General features: G+C 44.0%; 1 protein-coding gene across 2 annotated transcripts in view; it reads left to right on the top strand.

The window, feature by feature from the left end:
* Positions 1–20,238, top strand: part of ARIH1 (ariadne RBR E3 ubiquitin protein ligase 1) — a 101,193-nt gene that overhangs the window by 60,790 nt on the left and 20,165 nt on the right. For both annotated transcript variants that reach the window (XM_075006435.1, XM_075006436.1), the window contains exons 3-8: positions 332–476; positions 7,860–7,952; positions 8,293–8,348; positions 13,456–13,522; positions 14,727–14,833; positions 16,556–16,598. In XM_075006435.1, coding sequence (XP_074862536.1) covers positions 332–476; positions 7,860–7,952; positions 8,293–8,348; positions 13,456–13,522; positions 14,727–14,833; positions 16,556–16,598 — 511 coding nt within the window. The remainder of the gene's footprint in view (positions 1–331; positions 477–7,859; positions 7,953–8,292; positions 8,349–13,455; positions 13,523–14,726; positions 14,834–16,555; positions 16,599–20,238) is intronic.

Below are 20,238 nucleotides of genomic sequence, written 5' to 3'. Positions count from 1 at the left end.
TCCAGTACAGTCCTAGCCTGTGTCCCAGTGTGAAGGGTTGTTGTCTGGATCTATTCTTCTTAAAAATAATAGAGCTATTAGCAGTTATTTCTGACGCTCTGGACGCAACAGAGAATTTAGTAGAGTTTACTCAAAAGTATAACCTGAACAAAGACACTGATGCAATTTTGGATTGAAACTGTCCTCTGGTACAAGCAGAATTCTTTAATTTGTTAATTAATCTACCTTCTTTGAAAAGAGAATTATTAGATAATTGCCTCTAATTTATTTCTGTTCATATTTGTAAGTGTGGTGGCTGCATTCTCATGCTCTTCCTTTGTGCATCATGCAGGTACTTTGATGGGAACCTGGAAAAGCTCTTTGCTGAGTGTCATGTAATTAACCCCAGTAAAAAGTCTCGAACACGTCAGATGAACACAAGATCATCAGCCCAGGACATGCCTTGTCAGATTTGCTATCTGAACTATCCTAACTCGGTGAGTATTTGGCATTAAATGCCCAGAGCAGTTGCTTATTGCTTAGTGCAAGTCTTTCGTCTTAAATTGAAGAATTGCCTTTAGTTAGAGTGAAAACTTAATTGCATGTTTTAGGGGCAAACTGATTAAAAGCATTACCATTTAAAACTCGGGTAGGTGCTGAGAAACAAACAAACAAACAAAAAATTGCCTTTTTAAGGGGACATTGAAGTACCACTAGGGAGTTGAAACTTCTCATCTAGAGAAAACTGAAAAACCTTTGTTTTCCAGGTTCAGAGTTCATAGCGCACTTTCTGCTGCAACAGTCGCAGCTGATAAGTATTGTTAGCCCAATATCTTACCCAGCAGATGAAATCTAAATTACATGGCAGATAAAATGAAGCCCTCCACCCCTCCCCTATCCTGCTACGGGAGGGTCCTCTACTTTTAAATCCTGTCAAAACAAAAAAAGCATTTAAGTAGCACTTTAAAGACAAACAAAATAATTTATTAGGTGGTGAGCTTTTGTGGGATAGACCCACTTCTTCAGACCATAGCCATACCAGAACAAGACTCAATATTTAAGACAGAGAGAACCAAAAGAGTAATCAAGGTTGACGAATCAGAAAAAAATTATCAAGGTGAGCAAGTAGAGAGGGGGAGGGGAGGGAGGAGAGTCAAGAATTAGATTAAGCCAAGTATGCAAAAGAGCCCCATAGTGACCCAGAAAATTCACATCTTGGTTCAAACCACGTGTTAACATGTTGATAAATCTTGCTCTGCAATTCAGTACGCTATGTCTGAAAAAAATTTTCCCTCTTGTCACTGTTTTTTAAAAATAAACTCGAACATTCAAAAATTTAGCTTTTTTAGTTTTGTTTTGTGTCCCGTCCCCCCCCCCCCAAGTGAGAATAGTCTATGGTTTCTTGTCTTGCTGAAGATCAGTTTCAAATCAGATTGCCATTTTTGGATCTCATGTTAGCCCAAGGCTGCAAAGTAATGTTTGGGATGCTGCAGAGGAATATCATGTGTAATACATTGTTTTAAATGGATTATTTTTTTCAAGTGAATACTACTTTTCAGGTTTCAGGTTTGCTAAATGTGATTGGATCATCTTTGGGGGGATGTCTGTGTTTTTGAGAATCAAGGAGTTCAGGCTACAGGGCAGCATTTTCTCTTAATTCTGATCATGTACTCCATATGGCTATGTCTACACTGAGATAAATTTGTATTTATTTATATCAGTTTTGTAACACTGGATTTTATAAGTTCAAATTTGACTGTCCTCATCTCAAAGTTGACTTATTGCTGCCACCTCAGTTGGCAAATATCAACTTGCAGCAGTGCATTGTGGGAACCTATCCCACAGTTTCCTCATCCCTGTAGCATTCTGGGTATTTTCGCTCTTGTTCCTACATTCACTTGCCCTCATTCCCCTGCTGTGGTAAGAAAATGTCCATTTTTCCACGTGGAAGGAAAGAAAATTAGTGAATCAAAGATCACCAAATGCACAGAAATCTCTTCTAAAATTGAATTGCCTTTTAAAAAAAGTGTAGCTGTAACTGAATTATGAAAATAATACAGGGACAATGAAAAGCATGACGGACGAGTAGATAGTAAAGGTTTTGAAAAAAGATTTGGTGATGGAGGGTTTTTGGCTTCCCAGTCCATTACACAGCTTCTGTGTACAGTCTTCATTCTCAGCTGGCCCTCGACCCACTCTTCCCTGTGTGAAGGGGCCCAAAGTTAGAAGAAAGAGGTTAGAAAAGGCTAGGAAAAAATTTTTTGGCTTCCCTCTTTACATAGACGTTGCCAGGATGAGGGATGGTGCTCGCCAAATTTCATTGCCATTATGGTGCAGTTTGGTATTTTGGAGGTTGAATGGCTAGTTGATATGGTTCCCAAAAATCTTTTTTAGCTGTGGGGTGTGGCTCAAGGGCCACTTGGGCCTGGGCGTCACCTCTGGGAACAGTTCGTGAGTCCTTGTTGGGGTGGGAGGGCAGTTGAGGTGGTCTTCCTCCCCGCCCCCGGGCATCTGCAAGCCCCCAAAAATCTTAACCACCCAGGGGATACTTTCCCTCTGGTGGTAGCAATGCCTTTGAAAATCTTTCCTGCCCTTGGAGCTGTAACCGTGTGTAAGCATGGTCAGCATCAAACGGCAGGCGCATCCTTTTTACTGGGTTGGGACTAGCCATGTGATGTAGTTGAGTGCAGGGAAGACCCCGACTGCATGGCACCTATGGGAGGAGAAAGGGGGGTTTGGGCACAAATGTAAACAGCTGAGAAGTTTCTTGGCCTCTTATACAAACATGGCCCCCACAACAGCCTTGCTGCCATGTCCTGTGGTGGACAGCAGCTGGCACCAGGCAGCGTCAGGGGAAAAAAATACCGAGTGCTCAGCTAGCAGAAGTAGAGGCAGAACCGCCAACTCCATGTTGGGACTATTTGTAATGGGTAGATGTGCTCACAGTGCTAATAGCAAAGGAAGAAAGATGTTTCTCAGCCTCTCATACAAACATGACCCCACAGCTTCCTGGCCCGGATTGAAATTCACGGTCTTTGTTACCTAATTCATGTGCACCTGGAGAGCAGTGGCCAGAACGGAGCACTGAGGGGCGTTGTGGGACACCTCTGGAGGCTAATTAGTTCAATTTTAAGACATGGTGCTTCTACACTGGCCTTTATTTGAACTTTTAAATTCAAACTTGACGCTGCCTCCAGCCGGTTCCGACAACATTATATCGATGTTAGTGCTCCCTAAATTGAGCTAATGATATTTATGCTGAAGATGGTCACGTCGGAATATCGAGCTGACTGCCTTAAATTCGACTTTGTCTCGTAATGTAGACGTAGTGTTATATGACTAAATATGTTTCCCTACCAGCAGATGGAGACAAAGAATAATCATTTTTAATTAAAGCATAATATCTGCAACATGAACATGTATTGAGGGCAGGATGGTAATTCATCAGAGAAGCAGAAAGACAGGCACATCTTCAAATTTTAAAGTTTAGCAAATGCCAGTTTTTGCTTGTTCATGCAGATGCAATAGAACCACAGACATATAACCACCAGGGCTACGGGTTTACTGTCATCCAGATGCGCTGTGAGCAGGCTACAGCACAGACCAAAAGGAAAAAAGCAAAGGCTTAGGCGTCAGCCCTGGGTAGTTGGGCTACAGTTGCTGAGGTGCCAGAGCCCAAGAAGTGGGCAGAGCTCAGGACCTCTATACTCAGGAGCACTGGGGATTTAGAGAGAGAGTCTTTTCTTCCCTCTCCCCTACCCATGGCCAAAGTCCATAACCTCTTGTCTAACTGAGATTCTACTGTACAGCTAAAATATACTTTGAGTTGTGTCATGAAATTTGCAATGCACTAAATTATTTTGCATAGAAATGATTAGATTCAGGTAAGATTGTGGTATTATATTTGAGAAATGAAAGAGAAGTGTTAATTTTTAATTGTTTTGTTATTTGCATTGTAAACCACTATCGTGTCCAGAATTAGGCTTGTTACATTCCAGCAGTCTATTAACAATTACTGTATTTGCAGAAACATAAAATGTGGCTCACTTTAAGGGGGGGGTGTCAGGTTGTGGGCAGCAATGCAGTAAAGATATTCAGTAAAGTACATACCAAACAATTAGATCAAATTATTTTTGAAAGGTCAGTGGCACAATGAAACATGCTAAAAAGTCACAGGAGCCTAAAAACTGGAGTGGTGCAAAAATTCCACAGGAAAAGCTGGTGGATATAACTGAAATAGGAGATGGAAAATATTTTGAGGAACACATGGTACCCCAGAATAAACACACTGAAAAGTTCAGGATAAAACCGAAATGGGATTTGAGGGAAAATGAGTCTCTCATGCAATGAATGTAACTAGCAGATGTGGAACTATGTGAACAGTGGGTCTGTGTTCATGGAACATCTTAGGTGGAACAGTCCTCCAGTGACTGTAGTTCAGTCTCCTGAGTTATGACATAATTGACTAGTTTACTTTTTTGCAGAAATTCTCAGATGTAAGCTATTTGTTTCAAGGCTGCTATGTGCTGTGCAGACATAACTGGTCCTGTCTCAGAAGACTGACAGTTTGGATGTGGGGAATGCGACAGAGGGACAGAACAGACAGAGGAAGGACGAGCAGTAAAAAGTCTTATGTCTCAAACATAACTGTCTGTGGCTCTGCCAGCAACCAGGATCCATCAGGAGCTTCCATTTCTTTATTGGAACTTAAATTCCATAAGGGGCTTGTCTATACTTTCCCCCGGCTTTGAAGGGGGCATGGTAATCAGGGCCATGGGAGGTTACTAATGAAGTGCTGTGGTGAATGCACAGCACTTCATTGGCCGAACTTTTCCCCGTGGCAAGTTAGAAGCGTCAAACTTCGAAGTGCTGGCATGCGTGTAGCCTCAGGCGCTTTGAAGTCCCTTCGCTTGTCATCAGGGCGCTGATGTTTCTTTTGGTATAACTGCTTGCGTAAGGTTAGTGAACCACCTCCACAAGGGTCTTAGCTCCCCTGCTGGGAGCCTGTCTACATGGATGAGTTACTGCTCTGATAACGTGCTGCTCTCTGGTGAGTGACTTTTCAGTGCAGTACCTTGCCAATATGTAAAAGCCATTAAAGGATATCCTTGGTAATGATAGTTCTAGGCTGCAAACTCCCATCCCTGGTAGATGAGACTTCTGTGCCATGGTAACCCTAGAACTGAAGCAAACTACAGTAAACCCTCGATCGTGCACCCAACTTGCATGTTTCTTGGGTTACCATGACTGATGCCCCTGACAGGAGCAGTTTCTTGGTCACTGGAGTGGCAGGGAGCTGGGAACCAAAAGGCAGCCTGGCTCCCAGCTCCCCTCTACTTGCAGAACAGGGAAACTGGTAACAGGGAAACTGACCAGGGCAGCAGCCCTCCTCAGTTTCCTGGCTCCCAAGAGCAGAGAGCAGCTGGGAGCAAGGCTCCCCTCCACTGGCTAGAGCCAGGAAACTGACCAAGGCTGCTGCCCAGGTAAATTTCTTGACTCTGCAAGGCAGGAGAGCCAGGAGCTAAGCTGGTCCCCCAAATGGTGGGGAGCTGGGAACCAAGTGGCAGCCTGGTTCCTGTCTCCCTGCTGCTTTCAGGGCCTGGAAAACTGTGCAACACGTAGTTATGAGAGGGTTGCAGGAATGCAACCCCCATGTAATTTGAGGGTTTATCATAGTGGAATCTCCAAATCTGTAGTCTCCCATAATTCTACTCGCATGTGCCAGAGATTTCTGAAGACTTCTCTAAAAAACGAAAAAAACCCCACTGTCATTCTACTGGGGCTCCATCTCAAGGAGAGCATAGTTCAAGCAGATGGGGATGTTTGCAGCTCCTCAGGTGTCATCCTGAACAGGATGTTCAAATAATTGAAAACTGAACCAGGTTGTCTCCAATGTGGAGATGTTGGCCCTCTGTCTGTATTGATCGCTGAGTGATTAAAAGAGGAAGGGCTTCTCCCACAAGGAACTTCCACTTAAAGGCAAAGCCCTGTGTTGTCCCTTGGCCTGCTTTGAGCTGCCTGTTAGTAGAGGGGAATGCAGAGTGGTCTTAGCGTATATGGCTCTAAGAAGAATTTCTAATCTAGACTGGCCCAGTGGATTCCACAGGGCCTAGAGGAGAGGGAGTACCCTCCCCTCCCCCACTCCACCAAGCGGTGCCTGAGAAGGAGCATACATTAATTATACTCTGGTGTCATATGCCCAAAGAGATGTAAAACTTGCGTGGTGTTCGTAAGTGCTTGCTTCTGAAAGAAATGTGATTTCTTCCCTTCTCCACCCTCTGCCCAAGGTGAAGGCCTTTTATGTGCCAAAATCTTACTTCTGTTGCAGGACTGGGCAAAATGCAGCCCACAGGTTGCAATCAGCCCTCCCAATGCTTGGATCCAGCCTGTGGGCTGCATACTGTTAATGTCCTGCTGCTGGGATTGTGGTGGGGGACCAGGAGCTACACGTCTTTTAAATAGCCGTAGGAACCACAGGTGGTGGCTAGGCAGTGCAGGAGTGGTGTGGTTGTGAGCCCAGAGCCTCTCAAATTAGTGCTGTTTTAAAGGGGTCCCAGCCCCCACTGCTACTGCACTGCCTGGGGTTCCTGTAACTATTTAAAAAGCCTGCAGCTCCCAACCATTATCACAGCAACAGCAGGGTGGGGAGTTTGCGAGCCTTGTAAATAGCAGCAGTTTAAAGGGCTCTGGGCTCATGGCTCCTTGGCCTCCACTGCTACCCTGGTAGTGGGGTATAAATAGTACGTGACCAGATCCAGTCTGTGGACTGGATCTGCCTGTGGGCTGTATTTTGTCCATCCCTGGAATAGGTGAAAGATGGGGAGGTAAGAAATGTGTGCCCCTGACAGCTTATGAAAATTTGTAGCTCCCCCCCAGCCCCAGCAAAAGTTGTTGCCCAATGCTGGTGTAGAGCGTAATGCATACAAAGTGAAAGTCATGCTTGGTGGGTGGCTGTTTGCATGGTGTATAGCTGAATACTTCTATCAAATCTCAGTCGGTTACTTATTTCAGCCATTAGGTTCTTTAGGCTCCTTTGGAACCAGGTGTTCATCTGATCACAAGGCTGAACAGTGTACCAAGGAAGTTGACATATTGAAAGTTAGCTTTGTACATCAAGTCATGCAGACCTCTAATGCTGTAAAGGCTTATTACTCCATGTTAGTCTCATAACACACCCAAGTCCCTCTTTTTCCCTGGCTGCTTCTGTCTGCATGGGTGGTAGCTTAGCTGCCTTGGACAGGTATGGTTGGTAATCATCCTGGAACTGAGAGTGCCTGAATGCGATCTCCAGGCAGAAAGATGAGAGTGCAGGAAACAAAATCATGGTTATTTTAACTGTAATCTCATTTCATGCTGCAGCATTTGTTTGTGACTTACCCACATAATAAGGGCAGAAAGTCTCACACCAGGTACATGAGTAGTATTGTAATTGTGGTGGCATGGGCATTGGTGCATTATCCAGCTGTCTCAGGTAGTCCTGACATCTGAACAGGTTAAAAGAGGATAAGGTCTAACCTGTGCTGTTGCTTTCGCTACTGTGACTACACCGCTAATTTTAGTATGCTAGATCAATGAGAGCTAGCGCAAGTAGGTCGGCTAAAGCTGGGACTCAACCTCTCACCCACCCGTACAGCTTCAGGTGTAGACATAACCTAAAGTGACGGACAGTTTTTTCCTGCAGCTGTGAGGGATGTAGACTGAAGCCACACTGAGTACACATTTAAAGCCGCTATAATAATGTGGAGTTGTGATAATGATACAGAGTGAACAATAGGGTATTGTTGGCACAGTCAGTCTGTATTGCGAGTAAGAGATTAAGCAAAACTGCATAGCTCCAGGAAGGACAGAATGCCTGTAGTAATGTGTCTTTATTGTTGCAGTATTTTACTGGCCTAGAGTGTGGACATAAGTTCTGTATGCAGTGCTGGAGTGAGTATTTAACTACCAAAATAATGGAGGAAGGCATGGGACAGGTAACTATTGTATTGTGTGACTTGTGCTGGTGTTGATGGGGAAGAGGGAAGGGTGGGATGGAGTCAGGAGTCTTTCCCAATAAAAATGAATAAACAAGTCTTGGTGGTTACATCCTTCATCTACAGTGTGTGTGTAGGTTTGATGGGGAGCTGTATGGAATCTTAGCCATGGCTAGATGTCATGCTGCTCAGGGAGGTGGGTCTGGCTGACACATCTGGAGTTCTGATTCTGTTGAGCAAATATGACTAGTTGCAATAAAATCCCTTGGGTTTCTTCATGAGGGTAAAGGAGCACAAAAAAATTCCATGACCTTACTTGACCCATTTATTCTTTTTCCAGACTATTTCATGCCCTGCTCACGGCTGTGATATCTTAGTTGATGACAACACAGTTATGTAAGTACCACAATTGAGGGGTGGTATCATGTTACCCTTTCTTAACGTTTTTCCGTTTTTTCCATTTTTCCCTACCAACAAGTGTTGTGTGTGTTAAATGAACAATTCAAAGCGTCTTTAAAGTATACAGAGATTGATGTTGAAGGAACTGCTCTGTGCTGGTGCTGGTGTACCTATTTCCAGCTGTGTGCCAGATGGGAGAATCCCTGCCACACTAATTAAACTTACAAGTAGAATAAATGTCCTTGCAAACTGCAATCAGAGCCCCAGTTAATTTCCCAGATACAGTTCCTCTCATGGAACTAGGACTGTAGAACTTACAGTCCTGTATTGCACCTTGGGCAGCGAAAAAATTCCCAAAGCTTCAGGAATGTATTTGTAATGCATTTGACCAACTGTGCAGTGCTGCGTACCCCACACAGGCTGCTGTGAGAGATGCCTTGCTGACCTCCTGCTCGGGAATTACATTAATTACATTCTGAGTCATGAGATTCAATTACCCTTTGATGTTAGCCTGTGTCACACCAGCTACGGTAAGTGACTTACCGTACACGTACGCCTTACGCGGGAATGAACCCTGTGGGCTTCCTGGTCTTGTTTTTTTTAGTGTGAGGTGACACCTTTTATTATTGAACAGATACATCCTCCATAATCCTAAACCTCAATTACATCCAGTCTGACTTTTTTCATGCTAGACTAGCACCTGAATTGAAGCTGTTTTGTTGTCACCCTGCTCCTCCTACCAGGATCCAGATTTGTTCGGTAGTGTTAGTTTGCTCTTTTACATCACTTGCCTCCAAAACAGTGAATTGCAGTGTCACTGTGTGCATGGAGGTATCATTGAGTCAATCGTAAAGGGGAGCCAGGTTGGTAGTGAGTGGAAAGCCAATCTTCAGTTTCTCCATAACCAGCCACGACTGGGATAGGGATGTTAACAATTAACTGGTTAACAGGCAGCGGCTGGAGCAGCCCCTCTCTGTGGTGACCTGGGACGCTAGGGTAGGAGCACTGCTCTAGTCCAGCCAGGCTGGAGTGACCCTGCGTGTGACACGCCAGAAACCAGGAGTACTTGGGCTGGGGTGGAGTGCCCTGCCCGCTGTGTGGGGCTGCTCCATCTGGCTGGAGTTCTCTGCCTGGGCCACCAGGAACGGCAGTTGCTCTGCTCTCTTCTAGCTGGAGCAGACCACCCTCACCTGGTTTTAATCATTAACTGGTTAAATGAACTGTTTAACTGGTTAACTCCATGAGATGGGCTTTTACATCCCTAGACTGGGAAGGATGTTGTGTTTTGTGCTTGAGCATGTGGTGGATTGGAATGAGGCATGTTGTGTTGAAGTGACACTTACATAGTATTTTAGATGCTGCCTTTTAAATAGGCTTAATTTGCAGGCATCTCTTGTTACTGGGATACAAGCTTACTCACCAGTGTGGAATGAGGCTTGCAGCAGTGGCATTATGATTCCATCCATGAATTACTCTTCTCTGGACAAGCCTTTGGATTTTAAATCCCATTTTCATTTTTCACTAATTTTGCAGAAGAACCTTTGGGATTGAACCCCTGACACCTTAACTGTAGGTTTGGTTTGAGGGTGCTCAACAGTGAAGAGGCTTCAAGCTCTTAAAGCTATTAATTGAAATTAAACAGTTGCAAACAAAAGTAGTTTTCCATAGTCTGTCTGAAAAGCCCTATGTTATTATTTGTTTAATTTTTCGCACTCAGGCATTGTCAGCATTTCTCTGTTTCTCCAGTCCTAGCCTTCCAGACAACACATGACCTGAATTTCTGCTGGGCGGGAAAAGGGAAAGGGAGGGAGAGATTAAAAAAACCCACTTTTCAGGGCTCCTTTAACCACCAGAAAAGCAGAGAAACCACAGACTCAATTTCACCTTGTCTCACCCTATGAAGCAGTGTGTATCTAAGCTGTGCTGAGCAGGCCAGTTTCTGCAGTGAGGATCGACTTTCCAGATCCATCAAGGTGTAGCTGTGTTCTTGTCAATTAAGCTTCCTGTGGCTCTTGTAGCCTATCCTATGTGGGAAGAGGAGGAAGGTTATCTCAAATTTTTGGAGACCTTCAGACCAGCTGAAGGTAATCTGTTCTGTCCCTCCCTCACTCTAATGCTGGTAATTGGTTTAACCTACATAGAGTATTGTTGCTCTCATTCATGAGCACATCAGGCTGCCTTTATTTCTGGTGTCAAATGGCTGCTGCTGTCCTGTAGCCTCTGCAGTCTAGCAGCAACCAGCAAAAATCTGCTTACTCAGCTTTCCTGCAATTTGCAGAGGCATTTTGTGGTACAACAGCAAACAGCACGTCTCGCTCCCGTTTGCTTAGTGCTAAGGAAGTTGACAAAATTGAAAGGACGGTATTTAGGAGGAGTGGCTGCAGGAAGTCAGAAATACTTATTTGCCAAGAGTACTGCCTTACTTTTATCCCCTCCGTGTCTGCATTTACTAGTAGTTGTCCTCATGCATCTTAACCCCCCTGAAGACTATTGTCAGGAGACCATGGCTGAACAGACAGCACTGGTTTTCTCAGTATATGGGGCTACAGTCCAAATTGGCTACCTTTTTCCACAGCACCTTCATCCTGCTGTATTTTTACTGCTCTAGGTCGTGGATGGTAAGAAATTTGGTAATGCGGTAATGTTCTAAACCTTCTCACTTGATAAAGAAAGCCACCACACAGTTAATGGACCACTGCTGTACTTCGGAGGAGTTTAATGGAGCTGTTGTAACAAACATTTTCCTAGTAGATAGTATTTATTTCCTGTCTCCTTGTTGCTCGTGTAGGTTAGTATGTAACATTGTCAAACAGCTCCTTCTGCTCCATTTTCTTCAGTGAGCTCAGTCTGCTTGTGTAAGATAATTTGTTAATGAAGGGACAAGTTGAGTAGAGCATGGGGGCTGGGGATTGGGAAGAAACAGGGCTTATTCCAAATGACTGATTTGTGACTTTGGGCAAATCACCCTATTTGCCTCGCTTTCTTTATCTGTCAAATAGCAATAACACCCAACACTTACAGGAGCTGTGAGATCCTCAGGTAAATGATGCTATAGAAATGTAGTTGTCAATTCAAAGCAGGGGTGGAGAACCTTTTTTCTTTTTGGGGTGGGGGTCTGACCCTCAAACAAATTAAATCAAATGCACAAGTGAGAAGAACCACCCCTCAAAAAAAAAAAAAAGCCCGTCATTGACGTGATCCCTGACTGAAAAACAGAGAGGAGGTGCTCCCCTCATTCTCATCATTCTTCATTTTTAAATAAAGTATGTCCAACACAAACCTTTCAGCATTGTCTTTATTAATGTGAGGGGTGGGAAACCAGTTCTAGATCTGGGGTCACTGACCCATGGAAAAATAAGTCAGGGACCACACAAGGGAGATCTCTTCCCCCCGCCCCCCCCCCAAAAAAAAAAAAAACACGCAACTCTCAACGCTCCACTGATGTGGCCCCAACTGGCACACCTCCCTCCCCTGGCACCCCAGCCCCATGGGGCAGGGAGGGTAGGTAGGACTGAGGGTCAGGTCAGATTAATTGTTCTGGGGTTTCAGGGTTAGTGGAATTCGTAGGCTCCTCTACACTCTGAGGGATCCAGTGTGGGACAGGACTGCCAATGAGTGGGCACCAGCTCCAACTGCTCAGGCAATGTGCAGCTGCCATGGGGAGTGAGGAGCAGTTGGTGCGGACCTGGCAGTTGGCTGCTCCTCCTCCCCCCCACCCCCATGTAAGAAGGCAGCAAGAGGAAGGAAGTTGCCTGTAGGCAACAGACTCGGCTTTTCAGCAAATGTGGTGGCTCTTCAGGGGTGGGAAGCAGCACACACATTTCCTGAGATCCCTGACTTGGTTTGCAGCTGTGAGATTTCCCCCCCAGACCGCAAAATCCAGCGCTATCTCCGTTTTTGCAGGAGGTAATGCCAGCACGAGCTGTTTCTTGGGGTGGCTGGAATTGGCAGGGTGGGGGTGGCTGGGTCACCTGGCACCCTCTCCTTGGAATTTCTTCATGCCCCTCAGTTTAGGAACCTATGCCCTAGAGAATGAACAGAACAAGTGATCCATCCCCTCTTGCCCAGTCCCTGTTTCTGGCAAACAGAAGCTAGGGTCACCATCCCTGCCCACCCTGGTTAATAGCTATTGATGGACCTATCCGTTCTCCATTAATTTGTTTAGCTCTTCTTTGATCCCTGTTATTGTCTTGGCCTTCCCAACATCCTCTGACAAGGACTTCCATAGGCTGACTGTGCATTGTGTGATGGAGTACTTTTTTTAAAAACCTGCTACCTATTCATTTCATGTCCCTTAGTTCTTGTTATGGGGAAGAGTAAATAACTTCCTTATTTACTTTCTCTATACCAGTCATGATTTTATAGACCTCTATCATAGTCATCTCTTTTCCAAACTGAAAAGTCCCATTCTTCTTCATCTTGCATCCTATGTCAGCCATATCCTAATATTTCTTATTCTTTCCTAAACCTTTTCCAATTCCAATATCTTTTGAGTTGGGGTGACCACACGGGAATGCAGTATTCAGGTTGTAGATGTACAATAGATTTATGTAGAGGCAATAAGATTCTAGTGTGTTATCACAAAGTGAGTTTTTTAACAATAACTTGTGTAAAGAGTAAATCCTTCCAGTGTCCTAATTTAAGATTTAAAATACCCAAAAGGGAACTCAGTCCTCAGGTAGTCCTAGCTTGTATACCTGAAGGCTTTAGAGCTGCCAAACAATATTTAAAAAGGCAAATTGCAATGTTTAAAATGTTGTGCTAAATTACTCTTTTATTTGCACTATTGAACAATAAAAAAACAATTTAAACATTATAAATATGTTGGATGCTTTTCTACTTTTATAAAAATATTTGTCACAGAATGCAAAGTGTGTATTTTTGATTACAAATATTTGCACTAGTTATCTTAATTTGTTCGTGTTAATCACGAGCAAATAGGAAACAGGTAAGTGTTCCTAGATTGTGGATCCCGATAAATGAGTGTGCGTAACTGGAAGCATAAGGATTGCTTTCCCACATTGTTACATTGTCTCTTTAGTTGGTGGTGTATAAAAATGAGTTATTTACTACAATGAATGTTTCTGCATTTCTCTTTCCATAGGCGTCTGATCACAGATTCGAAGGTTAAATTAAAGTACCAGCATTTAATAACTAATAGTTTTGTAGAGGTGAGTTTATTTGAAGTTCTTTAATGAAAGAAATTATTGTCCCCCTAATCCTTGTTTTACCAGTGTGGTAATTGCTGTATTTGGGTAAACTGTTTCCAACCTCAAAACCAGCATACACAAGTGCAGGTGGACCCCAGGTGCCAGGCTATAAGACACGGAGATGGGGAATGTGTACTGGCTTTAAATAAAATACTCATTCATATGCTCTATTAACGTCTGGCTCCATAGTACATGAATAAACCTACTTTCAAAAAATTAATATTTAAAGATGGAGGCTGGGAAATTTTCAGCGTATTAACTCCCTCACCGCATCTGTGCTGTGTATATTCAGGTATTCTGTGAGCAGCCTGTTAATCAGAAATAGCTTGTGAAAGTTAAGGTTGCAGCCAAACATAATTTTCACTCCTTGACTTTTTTAAATTGGCCCTCTTGGCGTTGTATTAATGTAGCATTACAGGGGCCTAGTTGTTACAAGCCATAACGGTTCCTTAGAAGTCCATTGATGGCTAAAATAAAAATGCAAACAGAGCAGTGGGATGTATTACCAGAAAGACTATTTCACTAGCAGGGTATCAGCCCAGCTGTTGCAAGGTGGGCCATACTGCTCGGATATTAGTTGAATCAGCAGTTCCCCAATGGAAAACTTAAACTTTTACGCTTTCCTTATGAGAAGGATTATCCAGGTGGCCTAGTAGGGACATTCAAATACAGAAGAGAAAAGTGGGACCACAGTAACTGATCATTCTACTGCTTGTTGAGAAAGGAGATACAATGATGAAATAGCTGACTGGTTTATTTAGTCTTTTGTTCTATGGGAATAGAGAGGACATGTAGAATAAACAGATGTGCAAGACCACTCTGGGTAGGAGTGTGAAGCAGGAAGGATGTGTCTACACTGCATTTAGGCACCTGCAGTCAGCCCATGCCAGGTGACTCAGGCTCAAGGTGCTGCTTGAGCTCAGAAGTCTACACTGCAGTTAAACAGCTCCTCAGCTCAAGCCCTCTGAGTCTGTCATCTGGTATGGACCAGCTGCAGGTATGTATTGCAGTGCAGGCACACCTGAAGACACTTAGGCTTAATGTATACAGGGACAATGTGAGGTTTGGGGGAATGGATGAAAAGAAACTGACAAGACTCTTGGCGTGGGAGGGAGGGAGGGAATTGTCTTTTCCTGGTAGTTCATGTTCTGTTTTTTCACTTTAGTGTAATCGACTGTTAAAATGGTGTCCTGCCCCAGACTGCCACCATGTTGTTAAAGTTCAATATCCTGATGCTAAACCTGTTCGCTGCAAATGTGGACGTCAGTTTTGGTAAAAACATTCTTGTGAATTAATTCAGAGCTTCCATGACCATTCAGAAGCTAATAGTTGCATAATATATAAATGATCTTGTTGCAAAATGAAGTGCTAGAGGAGCCAATGTGAGCAGGGAAAACTTAGTAACCATTTGGAGGTAGGGGAGAGGCTTTTAAAGCAAGAATTAGTTTTGCGGTTCATCTTGCTTTTGCTTCAGTTGAAATGTTCTTACCAATCTTCCTGATTGGACAATAAAAATGTTGTTCCAAGTGCAAATGTCTAGCAGCTGACAGGGTGAAATCTTTCATATTGAAATTTCTGGAGCAATTCGAAACCCCCTGAATCTTCTCATTCAATTGAGTTGTTTAACAAAGGAATGAGAGTCATGTTCAGCAAACTGAAACTGCTCACATCAGTTCCCTCATTGACTGAGCCATTCTTGGGGAAGTTGATGGCGGACATGTATGAAATTAAAAACTAAAGCTGGGAAATGCATTGGTAAATGCCTGGGACTTCATCTTAAAAATAGCACAATTAACATGTTGATGTTGCTTGGATTGCCTTGGCTCTGTTTACACTAACATCCCCCCTTTCGAAAGGGGGATGCTAATGAGGCGCTCCAATGAACTATGCAGTGCCTCATTAGCATAATGGCGCCCCGGGACTTTGACAGTGCTTTCAATTGTGCATGGCTCATCTACACAGGGTCCTTTTCAAAAGGACTCTGCCCACTTCAAAATCCCCATATTCCTATAACCCAATAGGAATAATGGGATTTCAAAGTGTGCAGGGTCCTTTTGAAAAGGAGCCTGTTTAGACAAGTCATGCGTAATCGAAAGCAGCACTTTTGAAGTGCTCCAGCTGCCATTATGCTAATGAGGCGCTTGCGAGTAAACCAGAAGACTGAGAATCAGCTCAGTCCCGTAGTCACCTAATGGCTTTTGAAAATTCAGTCACTCGGTATCCCATCTAAAGCGAGGGCAGATCATGTTTATGGGCTCAAAGTTAATGCTGAGTTCAACAGTTTGCCAAGTGGGACAGTGCCTCATGTAGGAGGCAATATAGCAAAGGGTGGTTATTTACATTGTGTGTAAAGTGCTTTTGAAGGGCTTTCACCCTAATTACATTTTTTCACTTTCAGTGAGAGAATCAACAGTTGTAGCCAAAAACTAGGTAGCATGAGTTTTTAAGTGCCCTTGAAATGTATTGGGAAGGAACTTTGCCTGTGACATGAAGTACATGGAAGCTGGCAAACTGTTAGGACAGTTAACCTCATTCAGACAGATGTTGCTGCTCAATAGAGGAAACACTCACTCTGAGGGTGGGTGGGGGGAAGAGTCTGAAAATGGGTAAATGTGGAATCTTTCTGTGAAGCAAGGGATCCATTTTTATACTCTCGCCATTTGAAGAACCATACGTAGGTGAAGGTTTGTTCAGCATTGTGCTTCTTATTAAGAGCCCAGATGTCTATTTTACGAGGCAGCCTTATGCTTCCAGATGGAAAACTAATCAATTTCAGAGCTAACCTTTAGTAACTGGGCCCCTCTGGGCATGTGTCATGCATCTATCGTGGGCATGGGACTATTGTTTAGCTGAAACACACAGTGTATTTCCTTTAGAAGGATCTGAAGTAACACAAAAATTATTGTAAAAGTAAGCTTACTGGTGTTATGATTTAATCATAAGCATAGAGTGATAGCTAAACTTCTGTAAATTAATTCTCCTTTTCACTTACAGCTTTAACTGCGGTGAAAATTGGCACGATCCTGTTAAGTGCAAGGTGAGCATGTCCTGCTTCCTTGACGAACCCAGGGCTTTGCAGAACTGAAGGGCTAAAGTCAAATTGCTTGCAGATCCCCTTGGCAAAGAAGCATGGTACTGTGGGTATTGACAGTGTCTAGGTATATGGGCTTATAGCTGCCTTACAATAACCACTCACACTCATGTGCATTATTTGGGGAGTGTAAGGAGCATTGGTCTCAAACTGCAAGCCTTGGGCAAGTGCTGAATTTGCCCACCCATATGTGGACCCATTGGCCTGACCGAAGCCAAGAGGTCAGATTACACCTATGCATACCCTAAGGGATTAGACCTCTGCCTCTTCTTGTCAGGGAAGTGACAGGCAGCACTGCAGTCTGCTAGCATTCTCTAGGGTCACCCCTCAGCTTTGCCTTCATGTAAGGAGCATGTTACTGCAGCTATGTGGAACATTCTCTTGCATAAAGTCACTTCATTAGAGATGGGTGTCCTCAGGAATAAACACCTCAAGGAGTATCCCTGTACTCACAACACTCCTGTGGATGCTTTAGTACCTTGGCACCCTCCTGGATTGCTTCTGGTTTTAATGCTTAATCTCCATGGTTCTGATTTCAAGCAAAACTGCCACTTAGAAGTGTCTCCAGAAAAGATGGATGATTAATTTAATGCACTTAACACCCAAAGGCCCTAATCTAGATTATGGGACTCCATTGTGGTAGGCACTGTACAGACATACAGGAGCTCTTATTCCATGACACATGATGTGGGAAAGGCTAAAGTACTCAATGCTTTTTTTTTGTGTCAGTCTTAACAGCAGACAAGGTCGGCTCCCCACTACAGCACTATGCAGTATGGGAATGAGGTGGGAAGCTCTCGGTGGGGAAATAACGAGTTAAGAGCTATTTAGGAAGGCTAGACACATACAAATCCATGGGTCCTGATCTAATGCATCCAGAAGTCAGGGCCAGCTCCTCTGGTGCTCTTGGAGCTTGCTCAGCAGCAGCAGAGGGGCCAGCCCTGACCGGGAAGGGCCAGAGTAGAGTGGTGGTAGAGCCCCACAGCTGGAGGCAGGAGCACAGCACAGCAGCTGTGGGACTCGGTGTGCTCCGGCGGGGTTGCACGTCTGTTCCCTCAGACAAGGGACGCCATAGCCTGCGGGGCCCTCACCTGCTGCTGGAGTGGAGCCCTGCAGTCAGCAGCAGCACAGAGGTTGGCATTGGCCTCCCATGGTTCAGCCGTTTCCCTGGTTCAAGCATGGTTAATGTGCTGGACCAGGAAGGTACAACTTGTATATAATTCTCTTGAGCCATAAAACTAGCTAGGACAACATAATACACTGCCTGTGGAGGCTTTGTATCTTTGATTTTATGCAGAGAAATGTTTTAACACTGCTAATTAATGGAACCTATCACACGAAGACCTCAGAGACCCAACATAACAAACTGAGCTTGCTATATATTATCATTAAAGAGGAAATGCAACCCAGATATACAGTCTGCCAATATATGAGCTAATGTGTAACCAACAGCACTAATCCTCTTCTCTTGCTTTTCTCTGCTGGTAGAATAGCAAAGGGAAACAGACTTTTCTTTGGTCTGCTTGCTACTACTAACTGTCCCGAATGCCACCATGGGCCAGAGTCTGCATAGCAGCAAGGTTCAGCCAGGGCTTACCTTCCAAAAACTTGTTGCAATTCTGGACTCACTAGTAAGACCATCCCTAGAGTGGCATTCTGGTGTACATGTGGCACATAATGGCATATATAATGTTGGTCGACATACAAGAGGATGGCCCCTTGATCTTGTAACTAATGTGGTTAGGCCCAGTGATGGTATCCCCAGAATAAATATGTGGACAATGTTGTCAACGGGGTTGGTTGCAATGAAAAGTTCCAGGATTAAGATTACTGTGGTGTGGCTTGTGATTGCTAGTAAGAATCTTTCTTAGGTTAGGAGATTGTCTATAGGAGACAACATGCCTGTCACCTCGGGCCTTCTGGAGTGTAGCATCATGATCTAGAATACGTTTTTAATGATGAATTGCAGGGGTTTGAGCTGGGACCTATAGGTAATTGATCGTCTGGAGCCTGTCTTGAAGTAGCTGGTTTCTGGGTATTCAGAGGGCCCTATCAATCTGTTTGTTTTACTTCTCTGGGTGGGTAATTAAGTTTTATGAAAGCTTGGTAGAGGTCTTGAAGTTTTCAGTCTTTTGTCAGTAGGATATGGTTGTATCTAAGGGCTTGACTATAAATGATGGATCATGTGGTGTGTGCTGGATGGAAGCTGGAGGCATGTAGGTAAGTGTAACAGGCAGTGGGTTTCCAATAGAGTGGTGTCTGTGGCCATCAGCGATTTGTACTGTGGTGTCCGGGAAATGTCTCTCGTGTGGAATGGTCAAGACTGAGATGGATGGTAGGGTGCAGGTTGTTAAAATCTCTCTGGAATTCTTCCAGAGTCTCTCTACCGTGGATCCAAATGATGGTGTCATCAATATAGTGTAAGTAAAGGAGGGGCAATAGGGGACAAGAGCTAAGGGATGGTGGTTCTCATTCTGCCATAAATGTTAGCATAGTGTGTTCGGCCGTGTGGGTGCCCATAGCAGTGCCGCTAATCTGGAGGTATAAATTGTCCCCAAATTGGAAATAATTGTGGGAGAGAGCAAAGTTACATAGGTCAGCCACCAGATTTGCTGTGGTAACATCAAGGGTGGTATTCGTGATAACTTGTAGTCCATCTTCATATGGAATAGTGGTGTAGAGCCTCTGCATCCATGGTGCCAAGGATGGTATTGTAAGGAAAGCTTCCAATGTTTTATAATTTCCTCAGGAAGACTGTGGTAACTCGGAGATAGGTAGGAGTGCTCATGGCATAGGGTTTGAGGAAGGAATTCTACATAGCTGGTTAGGCCAGTAGTAAGGATGCCAGTACTTGAAAGGATAGGGTGTTGTGTGTTTCCAGGTTTGTGGATTTTAGGTGGTAAATAGAATAACCCAGGTCGGGGTTCGGATAATGTGTCTGAGTGAATTTTGTCTTGAGTAGAAGCAGAGTTCCTTAGGTAGATAGTTTCTTTTGGCATTCTAAAGTGGGATCTGAGGAAAGAGGTCTGTAAAATGTGGTATTGGATAGTTGTCTAGCTGCCTCCTGTTCATAGTCTGACTTATTCATGACGACGACAGCACACTCTGTCAGCTGGCTTGATTTTAATGTTAGAGGTATTTTTGAGACTCTGGACAGCTTAGCATTCAGCACAGTTGAGACGGTGTTTCATTTGAAGTTGTTTGCTTATAATTTGTCTGTGCATGGTTGCAAAAGCATTGTATATAGAAATCTAGACTGTCATGATGACTGTCAAGGGGAGAACTCATAGAATTCTTCTTCTTTTGGTGTTGGTGGGGGGATCAGGCAAGTCAGACTGATGTTCATTGGTGTTTTGGAAATATTCCCTTAGATGGAGACGAGAAAAAAGGCCTTGAGGTCACCACAAAATTGTATTAGGTGTCTGGAGGTTGTGGGGCAGAAGGAAAGTCCCTGAGATAAGAGACTCTTCAGCTAGGTTGAGTTTGTAACTTGAAAGGTTAACAGTGTTATTTGCTATGTTGTAGTTGTAATGGCAGTATCCTGGGGTATGAAGTAATTTATTGTCCTTTCTTTTTTGTGGAGAGT

This window comes from Carettochelys insculpta, chromosome 12, assembly GCF_033958435.1.
Source record: "Carettochelys insculpta isolate YL-2023 chromosome 12, ASM3395843v1, whole genome shotgun sequence".
Classification (NCBI taxonomy): domain Eukaryota; kingdom Metazoa; phylum Chordata; order Testudines; family Carettochelyidae; genus Carettochelys; species Carettochelys insculpta.
Note: the sequence above shows the minus strand (reverse complement) of the source record. Positions and strands in the feature narration are given on the sequence as shown.